The sequence below is a fragment of the Mya arenaria genome, chromosome 8 (assembly GCF_026914265.1).
Source record: "Mya arenaria isolate MELC-2E11 chromosome 8, ASM2691426v1".
Classification (NCBI taxonomy): Eukaryota; Metazoa; Mollusca; class Bivalvia; order Myida; family Myidae; genus Mya; species Mya arenaria.
This window is the reverse complement of record NC_069129.1, coordinates 54,351,394-54,369,293: the sequence shown is the minus strand read 5'-3', so window position 1 is coordinate 54,369,293 and position 17,900 is coordinate 54,351,394. Positions and strand designations below refer to the sequence as shown.

General features: G+C 34.9%; 2 protein-coding genes across 2 annotated transcripts; both read right to left on the bottom strand.

The window, feature by feature from the left end:
- Nucleotides 1–3,968: 3,968 nt before the first annotated feature.
- LOC128244358 (heat shock 70 kDa protein 12A-like) lies at nt 3,969–5,756 on the bottom strand. Its single transcript, XM_052962373.1, has one exon. The coding sequence runs from the start codon at nt 5,754–5,756 to the stop codon at nt 3,969–3,971; it is 1,788 nt and encodes a 595-aa protein (XP_052818333.1).
- Nucleotides 5,757–9,912: 4,156 nt separating this feature from the next.
- Nucleotides 9,913–12,347, bottom strand: LOC128242657 (heat shock 70 kDa protein 12A-like). Its single transcript, XM_052959896.1, has one exon. The coding sequence runs from the start codon at nt 12,050–12,052 to the stop codon at nt 10,475–10,477; it is 1,578 nt and encodes a 525-aa protein (XP_052815856.1). The 5' UTR covers nt 12,053–12,347; the 3' UTR covers nt 9,913–10,474.
- Nucleotides 12,348–17,900: the final 5,553 nt, after the last annotated feature.

Here is a 17,900-nt window from a genome sequence, read left to right as displayed (position 1 = left end):
TAAATAGACGCAAATTTTGAGGAAATTTGATAAATAAATTAAGAAGAAATGCAACATCTATAGTATTTTAGTTTTATATTATGAAATAACTTCATTTATGATCTTACAGTATTAACATAATTATAATAAAGGAACACTGATTTCAATAACTGAAAATTACACAGAAATAATCAAACATAACCTTTTTGCAAAGTTTCAAAACATAATACTGATTTATGACGATAGCATTACTGATTTCGGAACAGGGAAGTCAACATGTTTATAACCACTCTTTCTCACGAGCGCTTCATTTAACATATTTACTCGCTTTACTTGTATACAACTGTTCATGTTTTCGCTAATCGTCGATTTGATTTCAGTTGTCAATCAGTTGTTCCATAGATTGTATTAGTAGCAAGTCGCTCATATTCAGATGATACAACTTTTATTTGCGTTTTCAAAGGTTTCAAGTTTTATTTACAATGGTGAAAATCCACAAACCCATAACAAGTTTTGAAATTGAATACAATCAGAATAAATGCAAGTGCAAGACTTCAAAGTTGACGCAAATTTGATCGTTTAAAGATACTGCTGAATGTTTTTTAACATAATTGTATGACAAAAATAAATCACTGAAACCAATACACGCAATAATTGTTATCATTATTAGACAAACTTAGTAAAGTTTAAAAGTTGTATTTGCATAGCATCCAGAAGACGATGGTCCATGTATACAGACATAATATTCAGTATACAGATGATCGCATAAACAAAACAATATTACCAATAATAACTCTCAATACACAAATAGCAAAATCATCAAGCAATGAAGCAAAATACTTAAGTAAATTTGACATTTTTACTTTCTATACTGTAGAACGATTTGTCAAATAAATTTGATAAATTAGATATTGACATTATAGAAGTATAGTTGATTTCATATACAACTTTTATCTATTTCAGTATAATTTTTACCCTTATCAAAGTTTATTTTGTTATGCCATACTAAAACAAATTTTTGGAAACATGTGGAACATATATCTATAATTTTTCAGTTTTTAACAAGCGTGTCATTACCTCTTAAAAAGTAGTAATTTGTGTCAGATAAGAGTTACAACACATAATACATGTACTTTATTGTAAAAAACTGATAATGCAACCATCGTTAAAAATAATTAATGACAAATTAGTTAATTAACAAATATCGATTAATCCCTATATGTGGCTATCTATACGAAAACGAGAGAACAGTTATTAAATTAACGTGAATGGGTGTTCTTATATTTTTACAAATTATTCGATAAATATATATAATATAATTAATAGATTATTGATATTATTGTACACATGGCACATATAATTAACTAAACATCTCTTGCAAAACTTAATATTTACATCCGTACTTGATTTTCTGACAAGAAAGCAACGATCTGATTGGGCGCTGGTGAATCATCGCGCGTAGTGACCTTTCTATGATCTACTTTATTGCTAAATATAGCAGGGCACATGTTCTGTCGAATGCCGGCTTGTTTATATAATTATTTTGAAGCTTTACGAAGAATTTAGATGAAATACATTATTTTCTGGTAATATCATTTGAAATGCTTTATTTTGCATTTGATAACAAAAGAACACGCATTGAACAAATAGTAAAATCAAGTTAAAATTGATGCGGTTTTCACTACGGTTCGTCTTCAACAACTGTCAAAACAAGCATGGCTTTTACATACATGAAATGATGAGAGACTGTCAAAGTGTCGTATATTTTCGCGAGTTCGAACAAACGTCTTAATATTGACAATTCGAGAAGACATCACAAAACTTCAATGACTTTGCAAAAGTTAAAAGACATAAAAATTATGAGATTATAACGTTATAATTACATTAAACTGGAAGTTATACATTAAATCACCATGACCATTTTTTAACAGGAGTAAACATGTATCGAAAGTTCTTTTGATTAAAATGAAGATATTACAACAAAAAAACATTATTACCTCCACATATTTTACAGAAACTACCAAATGATAAAAAAATCTTTGATTATTTATTTGTTTCTGCAAATAACGCGGTTTATTCCTAAATGTTTAGGCCCCAGTAGGGGTTTGACATAAATGGAAGATAGATAGATATATGGACTATTTATGATGCGGAGGATAAAAAGAACGCCCAGCTAAAACACCAAGAGCGACAAGTGCTCTTACAATTTACATACGCTCTACAAGTTTTTGTTCCCATTTGTTGTAATTAAAGACTTATTCTCAAACACTATTAGTTCGAAAAAAATAAACAAATAAAAAGGGAAAATGTAAATATAAGTATTGATTCTTATTTTTTTGCGTTCATGCAGTGTGAAAGCTCGGTCGCGATTTTGCATTTTTCCTAAATCGCGGTCGAGCGTTCATACAAAAAATAAGAATAAATCCTTAACACATGAAAATATTTGACTATTCATCATAATAAGCAGCAAACGTATTAACTGATCTCATTAAAAATGCATTATTAACTAAGTTTCCTTAACGTGTCTTCATTGTTAGATGCTCCTAATTGTATAAACTTGGTCATTAAACTTAGCAGAGAAAAGGATTGTGATAAATCGGAAAATTCTATATACACTATTCAGTGATGTTAATCGAAATGCATTTTTAATGATAAATGGTTTCAATCTAACGACAAAACCTAGATCATTTAAAATGTTAATAATGTGAGCAATTCAAATGACTATTGTCGTAGAGAAAATCGGTAGATCAACTTATATAATAAGCTACGCTCATAAATTTCACATCAACGTGCTTAAATCTAAAACAATAGTTTAAAATATTGCTTACAGTTTACACCAAAATGCTTTTGACTCTGTGCCTATTTTTTTTATCGAAATCGTTATGAATCAAAGATATATTACACATACAAAATGCATATGACTCTTCGAAATAGTTCACACACAAAATGGTGCTGATGCTCGTAGATATTGTCAACACACAAAATGACATTGACTGTCAAAACATAATTCACAATAAAATGCGTTTCACTCGTAGACATGGTTCAAATACAAAATGCTTAATACGCTTTAACAAAGTTCACATCAACATGCTTCATACTCGTTTACCTGGTCCACATATAAACAGCTTATTTTTTACTTGAAGACATAGTTCACATCAACGTGCTTCATACTTGTTGGCCTGGTAAACATTTAAACTGCTTATGACTCGAAGACATAATTCACATCGTCATGCTTTATAATCGTTAACATGTTCACACACACACTGCTTATATCTCTTAAACATAGCTCACATCATCATGCTTTATAATCGTTGATATGTTCACACACACTGCTTATGACTCTAAAACACAGCTCACATCATCGTGTTTCATAATCGTTAACATGTTCACACACACTGCTTATGACTCTAAAACATAGCTCACATCATGCTTTATAATCGTTGACATGTTAACACACACTGCTTATGACTCTTAAACATAGCTCACATCATGCTTTATAATCATTGACATGTTCACACACACTGCTTATGACTCTTAAACATAGTTCACATTATCATGCTTTATAATCATTGACATGTTCACACACACTGCTAATGACTCTAAAACATAGCTCACATCATGCTTTATAATCATTGACATGTTCACACACACTGCTTATGACTCTAAAACATAGCTCACATCATGCTTTATAATCATTGAAATGTTCACACACACTGCTTATTACTCTTAAACATAGCTCACATCATCATGCTTTATAATCGTTGACATGTTCACACAAACTGCTTATGACTCTTAAACATAGCACACATCGTCATGCTTTATAATCCTTGACATGTTCACACACACACTGCTTATGACTCTTAAACATAGCTCACATCATCATGCTTTATAATCGTTGACATGTTCACTCACACTGCTTATGACTTTAAAACAAAGATATCTAACAAATTTCATACTCGCTGACTTTTTTACAAACAAACTGCTTATGACTAATATACAAAGTTAACATGCATTTCGTGCTCTTGTCCCGTAATCTTGTTGACAAACTTCAACTGAAATTCATTTTCCAATACAATCAGTTGTTGTTCATGCTGCAAAACACTGGGCCACCCGCTCCTAGGAAGCTGTATTTTAATGGTTGCAACAACGCTGCATTGTTCCTCCTTTGTGCAGTACTTTGGATCAGTTTTATCAGACTTCCAAAGAGATGTAAATCTCGTTTTATGATTCTCTTTATTGTAGTCTGTTTTCGATTCTCTCGAAAACACCTGACCATAACTAATAATTTGTCCCTTTTCAATCAGTTTGTGAAATACTCGATCACACTGTGTGATTCCTTCATGGTCGCATTTCAATTCTTGCGGATGGATTTTCTCATCGAACAGTATCTTTTTGTAGAATCCGTATGTATATCTCGAACGCCTCTTTATGACGGATTGAGGTGAAATCCCCATCTTAAGCGCTCCAAACATAACCGAACATTTAGCGTCTTGAAAGTGAACGACCCGAACATTTCGCCCTTTCATTGCTATAAAGATATTGTCTCTTACGTAGTCGGAGTCTGAAAAGCCACCTGTCAAGAGAAGCATCTGCACATCTAAGTTGTTGGCAGAACATTCGGCATGTTTTTCTTCAATAAACGAGATGATATTTTCTAGCGGTTTTGCAAAAAGATCTTTCATCAATTCATCGGACATAACTAATCCGGAATCTTTTTCGTAATTGAGCTTACTGTGAAATTTCCCAGAGGAAATTCGCTCGTTCAAAGATTCTGCGTTATGCTCCTCAAACTTTTGAACAACAAAATCGACACTCAATACCACTTCTTTCGTCGTTGAGCTAAAACGTAGCTTTACATCTTCAAAATCCTGTAGCAACTTGTTGTATTTAAACATTTGTTCGTCTTTCAACCTTTGAATGCAATCGTTACCAAACAATTCTTTAAGCAGCTCCTCGAACTGGAAATTAACATTGGATCCTCCGAAAGGTGCTCCAGCCGCTGGGTAAAGCTCAATCAAGTTTCCGTCTTCGAGAATCTGGTGCACACAAAGGTCAACCGTTCCTGCGCCGAGGTCAACAAGGAAGTATTTTGCGCCCGGTTCCAGGGGTTCAATAGCATTATTACCCTTAGTTTCAATGCACCTTTCGCGAATGTACATTGAGGCAGCTTCCGGTTCGGTAACTAGTCGTATGTTGTTGAAGTTCATTCCTGCATCCATCGCCGACTTCCTCATAAAAGCTCTATAAGAATCATTCCATGCCGTTGGGAAAGTTATCACCCACATAACATCGCCCTCAATAATTGGTGCACCAAACCCGGGCTTTATGACTTCATTTACTCGATTTAAAACGCATCTTTTCAAATAATCAAGAGCCCCCTTGAACACGCACAATGGATCGATGGCATGTCTCGAAGGTGTGTCTGCCAACTTTAGATGTTTATCTTCCACATTCAGCGAAGTTTTAAAGTTTCTGTAGAAATAAGCTTTATCTCTTTCAGCTGGTGACAACCTGCTGTATTTGTGCAAGGCGTCCCTGCCATAACTATCAAATTTCTTGTCAGCACCGAACAAAATACATGTAAGCTCGTTTTTCTTTTCAAGTTCGTTTGCGTAGCTCGGCTTTGCGTCGTCATTGTCCCTGATTTTAAACGCATATCCAGTAAAACAAGTTCCGAAATCAATAGAGGCAACCACAGGAAACTTCTTTTCTTGCCTTGTCAATTCTTGACCATCGTTGTCGGCTTTAGCTCTTTGTCTGGATTGTTTTTGTCCCATCCTCTTTCAATGTTCCAATTTAACAATGCATACGCAGGACAGTGTAACTCTGCCTATCTATCTAGTTCACTTCCTTGACTTGTGAAAATTGATCATATTTTCTCTATATTCCAAGTGAGCCAATTTAATCCATGAATATTGATTTAATATTTTAGTTCAACGACATGCACGCAGTATTGCGCAACTCATCATATCAATTTACACTTTTCAATATTTGCTAATGACAATCTTAATATACTCCTAGCACGTTATTCAAATGGCATTCAGTGTTAGACTTGTTAAACAGACACAAGCAAATATCGTCCAGTCATATTTTATAAAGAATTTTGTGATTTTTTAAATGAAATATTACCGTAACCATTTGTATAGGTCCTTGCCTGTACTTATGCTATTTTCACGTTCACGTGTTTATCGTGTAATAATATCATCGGTCATAGATGAAAGTATTATATAACGAGAACGTAGATACATTATTTTTAGTAATGTGTACATCTGGCTTAGGGTTTTATAAATGTCGTAGTTACTTTTTGATAATTGTGTTGTGTTTACTTCAGTTTATGACCTCAGTTCACATGATATATTCTTACTTTTATTTATAGTACTCATTGATTAAAACAATGAGTGTATCTGAATTCCTTTTAACTATTTCATAAAAAGAGTTTTTGAGTGCTTCCATAATTAACTATTTTGAAACAAAAAAATGCAATAGATCTTTAGCAAATTTGAGTAGTATATGTTCTAAATCATGTGAGCACGTCCAATATGTTTTTTATGTATAATTTTGTTTCCCTAAAATAAGGACAATAATATCATGAGACACACGAAAATTCTAGTTTATCAGACACAAAACAATTGATTTTATGAAAGTTTATCGACTTCAATGAGGGTGCGCTATACTATATAATCAAAACCAAATAGCCACACTGTTAACTGCAACTATTCACATTGTATTTATTTATATAATTTTGTTAAAACTATATTTCCTTATGATATCAACGCAAAAACGTATTTATAAACAAAGCTTGACTTTATGTAAATATCTTATGTGCTTTAAGTTGGCCTCAGACGAAACGTCACTTCCGGTGTCAGTAGAGCTAAAGTCTTCCAACGGTAGACAAGCGTAACAGCGTTTCTGAAAAATATGAACGAGATTTTTTTACAGAAGCCCCGGAAGGGTATGTTCGAAGTGAAAAGATGACCGAGATACATTCAAGTTTTTTTTTAAATTATTGATAGGAGGCTGCGTATTTTTAGCTAAAGGACATAACGACTTTGACCTTTGACCCACTGACCTCAAAGGCATAAGATTCATCTGCTGGTCATGACTAACCTGTCTACAAAGTTTGAGGTCCCGGGCCATAGCGTCCTTAAGATATTGATCGTGACGTTTTTCAGTTTAAGGTGATCACCAACTTGATGATTGATTAGCGGACCTCAAAATTAATGTGGTTGATTAATCATACTACCGAGTTTGAGGTCAGAAAGCCAAAGCGTTCTTCAAGTTTTGAATGTAACCCGATTTCAACTGAATCTCACCACGACCTTGACCTTTGACCCACTGACCATGAAATCAATAGAGTTCGTATCATGTTCATGGCCTATCTACCTGAGCCGAAACGTTCTTTTACGATTTTTATGTGAAGCTTATCTTAAGATCACCATGACATTGACCTTAGATCAGCTGACCATAAAATCAAAAGGCTATATCGGCTGGTCATGACCAACCTGCCTACAAAGGGTAAGAACTCTGGGCCTTCAGATAGTGATTGAAAACGATGGAGATGGACGGATGGACGGACAGACGACCTTATAACTGTATGCCACCCTTTGGAGCATACAAATCACAAGTGTCGTATTGCTTTTATAAATATAGGTATGGGTTAAAGGGACTCGCTCATGTTTTGTAAAATTCACTCTTATTTTCACTTGGCAAATCATCAGGAGTGTTAAAACTAAGATACCAAAAGCTGGAACTCTTCAGCAAATGTTGATATTTTCTCAAATATCACCTTTGAAGACCACAATTGTTGTTAGTGTTAATAACGGCTTTGTTGTTGCGTGATTGATTGATTTTTTGTCATGTATTGTTAAAACACGGTTTTTATACTAAAAATTGTATTTTTTCTTCAATTTCGATACCATTGAGTAAAGTAATTATTATAAAATGCATTTACGTGGAAACTAGTTTTTGGTCCAAAAACATGAGCAAGTTCCTTTAAGTGTGACACAAACTTTGGATGAATAAGGGAAATCCACACTCTCTCAGTTTATTAGGGGTATGATAAAAACAGGAGTATATATGGGAAAAGAAGTTCAAAATCATTATAATAGTATAATTGTGTGTTTTTTTTTCGAAAAAGAAAGTAAATAGTAGAACTATTATGAACTCGTTTTAATAATTATTTTGTTTGAGATCAATTACCTTCAATTTCAGTTTCCCGGATGTTCTTCTGATTTTCTTCGCATATTTATTGTATTTCTCTTCTTCTGTAACATATTGCGTTTCATACAGCCTGGTGATTGGCAAAAATGTAACATAATGATGGCTGATGAAATGTTCAACCCATGTAACTTTGGTATCATTTGAAAGGGCATTGCTTACTGATTAGAAATAAAAACACGAACATACGTGTATGATTACAGATAAAATTATGACAGTTTGTATATTTTTTAAATAAAGTTTAAAGTGAAATGCTCGATTATCATCGATTGCCCAAAACAGCCTGTTTGTAATATTTTTAATCAGTTTTTACTCTTCACATTTAACATTTCTCTGCAATTACGTATTTTTACCTCATAAATACGAAAAAAACCAAGTTGCGAGGTGAAAACACGAAAATGCGACAATTGGCGGAGCGAAACTACAACAGCTCATTATTAAGTGCGTTCGCCTTTGTATGCCCCGCCACATGGCTTAATTTTGTGATACCGTATTTTAGAAATTATTATAATCGTGGCGATCATGCTTACCCAAATCTTCAGGTATGGCAATGATTAATTAGCGCTATAGTGGTATATCGTACTAATTTTTGCTACTGTGTCGTATGGCAAAAGAGATGTGGCCAATTGTAGCTTTCCACTTAGCTCGTTCTTCTGTATGGTTTTATCTGATCCAAAATTTTTAATGGCATCTAGGAAATTACTCGCAATACTGATTTTATTTAAATACTGCCTTGTTTATGTTTTATGATATCGTTAATTACGCCTCTCAATTTTTGTTAGTCTCATTAATATTTTAAAATTGTTTCAAGACTTTAGTTACTTTTCAATAATTCGTGATCATTTTATTAAAGGTTCAAAGGACGCCTTAGATCAGTGACATTGAAATGTTTAAGAAAATTATCATTATTCATACCATTTAAGGAAGAAGAAATACTCAAATGGTTGTTACCATACCTAATAACAAAGTTATGAAGAGAAACACAAACTCGAACAAAGGCGATGTGGAAGGATGGCGAAACCTATTCCACTACCAAAGGATGTAGTACTCGTAAGCCTTGGTAAGAGTTAAGCTTCTCGAGGTTAGCCGAGTTGGTTACAAGAGTTATTCTATGTTATAAATAAATATTTATAAAACTTGAAATCGAGTTTGTTATTCTAAACTTGTTTGCATGTAATTTTGTCGAAATGGTTTTGCATTCTTAGCGTTACTTAGGGTCAAGTAATTGGTACAAGGAAAGTCTGAAAAAAAACCTCCACTGTTTTTAAACAGTCGAACAAGGGTTAACTGAGGTTGAGAACACATTTGAGGAAGGAGCTGGAAAACATTCCAAACGAAATCCATGTTACAGTGAAGATCGATCCTGGAGTTAAAAACGTGCTCGCTAGCAGACATTTATGCAAATGGAGTGTACGTGTCGACAGTTGGACACTCTAACCGCCGAGAGATGGTGCCAATACCCATATATTTTACGCGGATCAGATACATCGTCCTTTTACCATATGTAGGAACAGACCAGCAACGCCCTTTCGTCACAAACGGGCGTTGATAAGGGGCGAAATACAGCAGTTGAATGTGTTCGATTAAACATTGTGCAAGAAAGTGCTCAGTTCTGACTTAATTGGTCAAGCAAACTTTTAAGTACATTTACCACAAAGAAGGACAAAGCTTTTAATAAAAACACACATATGATTTTATAAATTTTGGCTAGTTAAGTAAAGAAGTTTACATCTTTATTCAAACTGTAAGATATATTCAAGAGAATACAAGAAACATTCGACAATTTGTAAGAATAAGATGGGAAAAAAAATTGAAATAATCCACACTGCTGACAGTACATGTAATTAACGCACGAAAAGTCACTCGTTATTATGCTACGCTCATAAATTTCAAATCAACGTGCTTAATATCTAAAACAATAGTTTAAAACAAAGTGCTTACAGTTCACACCAAAATGCTTTTGACTCTTGGACCTTTTTCTCATCGTAATGGTTATGAATAGATGATAAATTACACACACAAAATGCATCTCTTAGAAATAGTTCACACACACGATGCTTCTTATGCTCGTAGATATTTTCACACATATAAACTGCTTATGAATCGTAGACAGAGTTCACATCAACATGCTTCATTCTTGTTGACATGTTTAAACACACTGAATATGACTCTTAAACATAGCTCACATCATGCTTTATAGTCGTTGACATGTTCACATACACTGTTTATTACTTGTAGACTTCCTACTCGTCGACTTTTACACACAAAATGCTTATGACTAATATACATAGTTGACAAGCATTTCATGCTCTTGTCCGGTAATCTTGTTGACAAATTTCAACTGAAATTCATTTTCCAATACAATCAGTTGTTGTTCATGATGCAAAACACTGGGCCACCCGCTCCTAGGAGGTGGTATTTCAATGGTTGCAACAACGCTGCATTGTTCCTCCTTTGTGCAGTACTTTGGATCCGCTTTATCAGACTTCCAAAGAGATGTTAATCTCGTTTTGTGTTTCTCTTTGTTGTAGTCCGCTTTCGATTTTCTCGAAAACACCTGACCATAACTAATAATTTGTCCCTTTTCAATCAGTTTGTGAAATACTCGATCACATTGTGGGATTCCTTCATGGTCGCATTTCAATTCTTGCGGATGGATTTTCTCATTGAACGGTATCTTTTTGTAGAATCCGTATGTATATCTCGAACGCCTCTTTATGACGGATTGAGGTGAAATCCCCATCTTCAGCGCTCCAAACATAACTGAGCATTTAGCGTCTTGAAAGTGAACGACTTTAACATTTCGCTTTTCCATCGCTTTAATAATCTTGCCTCTAGCGTAGCCGGAATCTGAAAAACCACCTGTCAAGAGAAGCATCTCCACACGTATGTTGTTGGCAGAACATTCGGCATGTTTTTCTTCAATGAACGAGATAATATTTTCTAGCGGTTTTCCAAAAAGATCTTTCATCAATTCACCGGAAATAACTAACCCCGTATCTTTCTCGTATTTAAGCTTATTGTGAAACTTTCCGGAGGAAATTCGCTCGTTCATAGATTCTGTGGAATGCTCTTCAAACTCTTGAACAACAAACTCTACACTCAATACAACGTCTTTCGCCGACGGGTCAAACTGTCGCTTTTTATCTTCAAATTCTTGCAGTAAATTGAAGTATTTAAACATTTTATTCCTTTTCATCATTTGAATGCACTCGTTTCCAAACAGTTCTTTAAGAAGCTCCTCGAACTGGAAATTAACATTGGATCCTCCGAAATGCGCCCCAGCCGCTGGATAAAGCTCCATCAAGTTTCCCTTTTTGAGAACCTCGTGCACACAAAGGTCAACCGTTCCTGCGCCGATGTCAACAAGGAAATATTTTGCGCCAGGTTCCAGGGGCGTAATATTCTTATTGCCCTTAGTTTGAATACACATATCGCGGATGTACATTGAGGCAGCTTCCGGTTCGGTAACTAGCCGTATGTTGTTGACGTTCATTCCTGCATTCATCGCCGATTCCCTCATAAAAGCTCTATAAGAATCATTCCATGCCGTTGGGAAAGTTATCACCCACATAACATCGCCCTCAATAATTGGTGCACCAGCACCGGGGTTTGAAATGACTTCATTGACTCGTTTTATTACGCACCTTTTCAAATAATCGAGAGCCCCCTTGAACACGCACAATGGATCGATGGCATGTCTCGAAGCTGTGTCTGCCAATTTTAGATGTTTACCTTCGACGGTCAGCGAAGTTTTAAAGTTTCTGTAGAAATAAACTTTATCTCTTTCAGCTGGTGACAGCCTGGTGTATTTTTGCAAAGCGTCCTTGCCATAACTATCAGTTATTGTCAGCATCGAACAAAATACATGTCAGCTCGTGTTTCTTTTCAAGTTCGTTTGCGTAGCTCGGCTTTGCGTCGTCATTGTCCCTGATTTTAAACGTATATCCAGTAAAACAAGTTCCGAAATCAATAGAGGCTACCACAGGAAACTTCATTTCTTGTCTTGTCATCTCTTGACCATCGTTGTTGGTATCAGCTCCTTGACTTGAAAACTGATCCCATTTTCTCTGTATTCCAAATGAGCCAATTTAATCCATGGATATTGATTTAATATTTTAGTTCAACGACATGTACGCAGTATTGCGCAACTCAGCATATCAATATACACTATTCAATATTTGCTAAGGACAACCTTACTTTACTCCTAGCACGTTATTCAAATGGCATTCAGGTTTGTAGAAGTGTTCGATTCCTTAACAGACACAAGAAAATATCGCCCAGTCATATTTTGTAATGAATCTTGTTATATTTTTACTGAAGTATTACCGGAACCTTTTGTATAGGTCCTTGCCTGTACTTGCTATTTTCACGTTCACGAGTTTATCATGTAATAATATCATTGGTCATCGATGCAAATTTAATATAGCTTGAACGTGGATACATTATTTTCAGTAATGTGTACATCTGGCATATAACTGTCGTAGTTACTTTTGATAATTGTGCTGTGATTCTAGACTTCAGTTCAGGTGATATATATTTTTTTTTGTTTTGTGTAAAGTACACATTGATTAAAACAATGAGTGTATATGAAAACCTTTTAAAAAACATGTAGTAGATCTTAGCAAATTTGAGTAGTATATGTTCTATATTATGTGAACGCGTCCAATGTGGGTTTTCTTTTTATACAATAATGTATCCCTGAAATAAGGACAATTATATCATGAGACACACGATACTACTAGTTTATCAGACACAAAGCAATTGATTTTACGATAATTTATCGATTTCAATGAGGGTGCGCTACAATATATAATCAAAACCAAATAACCACAATGTTAATTGCAACTATTCACATTGTATTTAAAATCATAATTATCGCACGAGGAGATACAACGATAAAATAAGCATATATTACAAAACTATAATTTCTTCACTAATCAACGCAAACACGTATTTATAAACACAACTTGACTTTATGTAAGTAGCTTGTGTTTTAAGTTGTCCTCAGACGAAACGTCACTTCCGGTGTCAGTAGAGCTAATGTCTTCCAACGGTAGACAAACGTAGCAGCGTTTCTGAAAAATATCACCGAGATTTATTTACAGAACCCACAGAAGGGCATGTTCTATGTAAATAAATTTGACAGAGGTATATTCAATATTTATTTATAGAACATCCAGCAGCCAATTGTATGAAACTGGTTATTGATTTAGTTTAGTTAAATTTCCTTGATATGCGAACCAAGCAAGAGATAACCTGTAAAAAATTATCCAGTTTTATAGAAATGACCATTGTTCATGTGGACATACTATTATACGTTACAGTGTTGACATATTAATCGAAGAAAATTTAAAAAAAAGTAATTAATATTTCATCTATAAATCTTTACCAATATATATACGAGATGTCATAACATTTAACGATATAAGCAGAAGTTCGAATCCTCATTCAAAGTGTTTTACAAGACTAATTGTGATGCAAAGCATTAAAGACTCGGATAATACCTTTGAAATACGACTGAAAGAAAGCAGATGCAACAGCATACATGGATACTAGCATTATTCAGTCATTGAACGAAATTGGACTTTCAGCTTAATGTCACCACGACCTTCACCTTTGACCAACTGCCGTTAAAATAGGGCGATGTTCAGTCATGTTTAAGGGACCTCTACAAAGTTCGAGGCCTCTAGGCATATGCGTTTTTTTGTTCATTATTGATAGGAAATTGCATACTAGTATTCAGCTAAACGTCATAACGACCTCGACCTTTGATCCACCGACCTCAAAAGCATAAGGTTTTTCTGATGGTCATGACCAACCTGCCTACACAGTTTGAGGTCCCTGGCCATAGCTACTTCAGATATTGATCGGAAACCGTTTTTCAGCTTAAGGTCATCACCAACTTAATGTTTGATTCAATGACCTTAAAATTAATGTGGTGAATCAATCATACTTCCGAGTTTGAGGTCCCTATGCCAAAACGTTCTTCTAATAGTGAATGTAAACCAAATGAATGTCACAATGACCTTGACCTTCGACCCACTGGTCTCAAAATCATAACGCTATATCGGGCATACGACGTCCCTTTGTGGCATACAAATCACACTTGCTGTAATGCTTATAAAAACTTAGGCTATAGATAAAGGGATTCGCTCATATTTTGTAATATGCACTATTTTCATGGACATATAAAGTGTGACAAATCATTAGAAGGGTTAAAACGAAGATACCCGAAGCTGGAACCCTTCAGCAAATGTTAATATTTGTTATCGTCTTTGAGGGCCACAATTGTTATTAGGTTAATGACGGCTTTGTTGTTGCGTGATTTATTGACATTGTCACGTGATGTTATAAATGTTTTGTTAGTTCGTTAGTTAGTTTGTTGGTTCGCACCCCACAACCAAAATATGTTTTTATACTTTCCTTGTATTTTTCTGCAATTTCGGTATTATAGAGTTTAATAATTATTACAAGAAATGTTTTCAGATGCATTGAAGGGGGAGATAATTTTTAGTCCAAAATCATGGGCAAGTCCCTTTAAGTTTGACACAAACTTTGGATGAATAAGGAAATCCATACTTTTTCAGTTTATATGGGGTTTGATAAAAACAGGAGCATATATGAGAACAGATGTTCAAAGTAATTATGAAAGTATAATTGTGTTATGGGTTTTTTCAAAAGAGAAAGTAATAAGTAGAGCTATTATGAACTCGTATTGATTATTATTTTGTTTGATATCTATTACCTTCAGTTTTAGTTTCCCGGACTTTCTTTTCTTTCACATATTTTGTTTTTGCATTTCCCTTCTTCTGCAAAGAATTGCGTTTCATACAGCCTGGTGATTGGCAATAATGACATATAATGATTCCTGTTAAATGACCGATTTTCATTGCCAAAACAACAGCCGGTTTGCAATCTTTTTAATCAGTAAAATATTAACGTTTCCTCCTCTTCACGTTAAAACATTTTTCTGCCATTTCCAGTGGTCCAACGTATTTTGTGTTTTCCGAATTTTAAGTGAGGGAAATGTGGGTAGCGGAATAAAATGGTGGTGTTCGAAGATATGTTGGTGTTTTGGGGTATATTTTTACCTGCTAAGTACGTTTTTACACTTTACACTATTTAGACTGATAATATTTTTACCTCGAAATTACAAAAAAGCAGTCAAGTGAGGAGGTGAAAATACGACAATTAGCGGTGCGAAACTACAGCAGCTCATTATAACGTGTGTTCGCCTTGCCACATGGCGTTACAATGCACCGCCACATGGCGTAATTTCATGTTTCCATTTGTTTTCGAAATTTCGCGTCGAATATACGAAATGGCAGTTTAACCCAAGTCTAAAGTTTGGACAATGTTTTAATAAAACTACCGTAATAATTATCGTGCTACTGTATTTATTGCTAACGAGATCTGGTCAAGTGTCGCTTTCAACCTAGCTCGTTCTTTTGTTCGCATTTGTATTCCAAAAGTATTTAAATAGCACATACAAAATGACTCGCAATAATGATTTACAGTAAAACTGCGGTCGTTCAAACGGGGGGTCGTTCGAGAACCGGCGGTCCCTTGAGATCGAAACATTTCCCCGAACATGTTTCTTCTATTTTCATGTAAAATATACCGACGCTGCATCGAAACCTAAATAAGTGGAGGAGTCGAGCCACATAACCGGTCCCAAATACACGATTTATGCACAAAACCTTATGACTTTCTCGAGGTAATAATTTCACACATTTTCCCGAACGGGTGTTCAAAAAATAAGCGTGTCCAAATTTTCACAACTTGTAAAATATGCAATAACATTTGAAAGAAAATTTGATAATGTGTGAAAATCCTTCACTGCTTACGCATGACCGCTATTAGTAAGTAATGCTCAAATGGCTGTTACCATACCTAATAACAAAGCATGGTTATGAAGTGAAAAATACAAAACTCGGCGATAGGGAAGGAGGGCAAAACCTATTCCAATAAGAGTTGGGCATCCCGAGGTAAGCCGAGTTGGATACAAGTGTTTTCTATGCAATGTTATAAACATGTATATTTAGAAAACATAAAATCAAGTTAGTTCTAAATTAAATTGTTGAATGTTATTTCGTCGGAACGGTTTTGCATTTCTAGCGTTACTTAGGGTCAAATTATTGGTACAAAGAAAGTCAGAAAAGGCCCTTCACTGATTTTAAACATACTGAGGTTGAGAAGACATCTGAAAGTCAGCTGATCTGACTAACTTTGTTCAACAGATATTGACATTTCTGAAAGTCCAGACAGCGTCGAGTATATTGAAGGAACACCAGACCAGGAACGTCGTTTACGAACGATCGGATACACCAGTACGAAAATCATCTTCATCAAACACTTGATTACTTTTTAGGAGGAGCATGAAAATATTCCAAACTAACGGATTGTTACAGTGAAGATCGCTCCTGGGGTAAAAAAGTGTTCGCTCGCAGAAATTGATGCAAATGGAGTGCGCGCCCATGTACGCGAGAGTTCTCTTAACGCCAAGAGATGGTGCCAAGACCCATAACTATTTACATGGATCGGATATAACATCCTTTTACCATATGTGGGAACGGAACCCATAAAACGCCACAAAAGGACGTTGTTAAGGGGGCGAAAATACAGATGTTGAATGTGATTGATTCGAAATTGTGCAAGATAGTGCTCTGTTTTTTGCCTTAAATTGTATTGCCACACAGGGACTGGTAAGTGATAAATCGGAGAGGTTCTTTTTGCATATATACACATATGTACAATCCACCTTCGGAACTTCCATAAAAGGAGTGGAGAACACATATTATGAATACACGTCTAAAGAGCACACTTTTGACCGGAAATTATATTTCATAATCTGCAATAATAATACAAAACGAACAGGGTTTGTCATAACAATTGTGTTTTTTTACCCCACATGTTAAAAAAATACTTTTTAAACTGGATATCTAAATAATTAAGTTAAATGTATTTATGCGCATTTTACGACAGCTGATGTAAACAATGATTTGCATATAGGCACATTGCAGGTGCGCGTGACGTCTTCCTTCAATGTGTATATTATATTGAAACTTTCATCATGATGCAATAACACGGATTTAATGTTGCTTTCACGGTGAATTGTACTAAGAATTATACTTGTTATTGTAAATCCAATCGTTCATACGTTGCTGTTTGGACACCATAATGACATAACGTTGGTATTTACGGATAATGAAAAAGCTAAGTTGATGCAATCGGTATCCAGATATGACCTTCAGGTCATAACTTATGACTCATCACTATGCATGCCAAACTAACTGTTAACTGTGTGATTGTGTACTTCGTTTATTGTATTGTAAAATTAAAGTATTGAATAAAAATGTTAAAACTTAAGTAGTGAAAACTAAACCTAATAAAAAAATTCCTTTTTCATTAAAAATCATTGTGCATGCTTATGGTAAACCTGAGAAGAAAAGTGAGCCTGGTTTTGGGCTCAGACTCACGACCGCAGGAACACTAGCACGGCGCTCTTGCCAACTGAGTTAAATGGGCAGCTGGTTTCAACTCACACAGACTAGACTCGTCCGCCCATTACAGTAAAGGGGCTGTCTCACAGATGATAAAATAGCGAAAAAAATGAAAATTGTCGAAAAATATCATGAATTTGGCATCAATGTGTCCAATGCATTGAAACGTACATACTGAAGTATCACATAGTTTACAAT

Coding starts and splice junctions, on each gene's coding strand:
- LOC128244358 (XM_052962373.1), bottom strand. CDS start 5,756: ATGGGACAAAAACAATCCAGACAAAGAGCTAAAGCCGACAACGATGGT.
- LOC128242657 (XM_052959896.1), bottom strand. CDS start 12,052: ATGCTGACAATAACTGATAGTTATGGCAAGGACGCTTTGCAAAAATAC.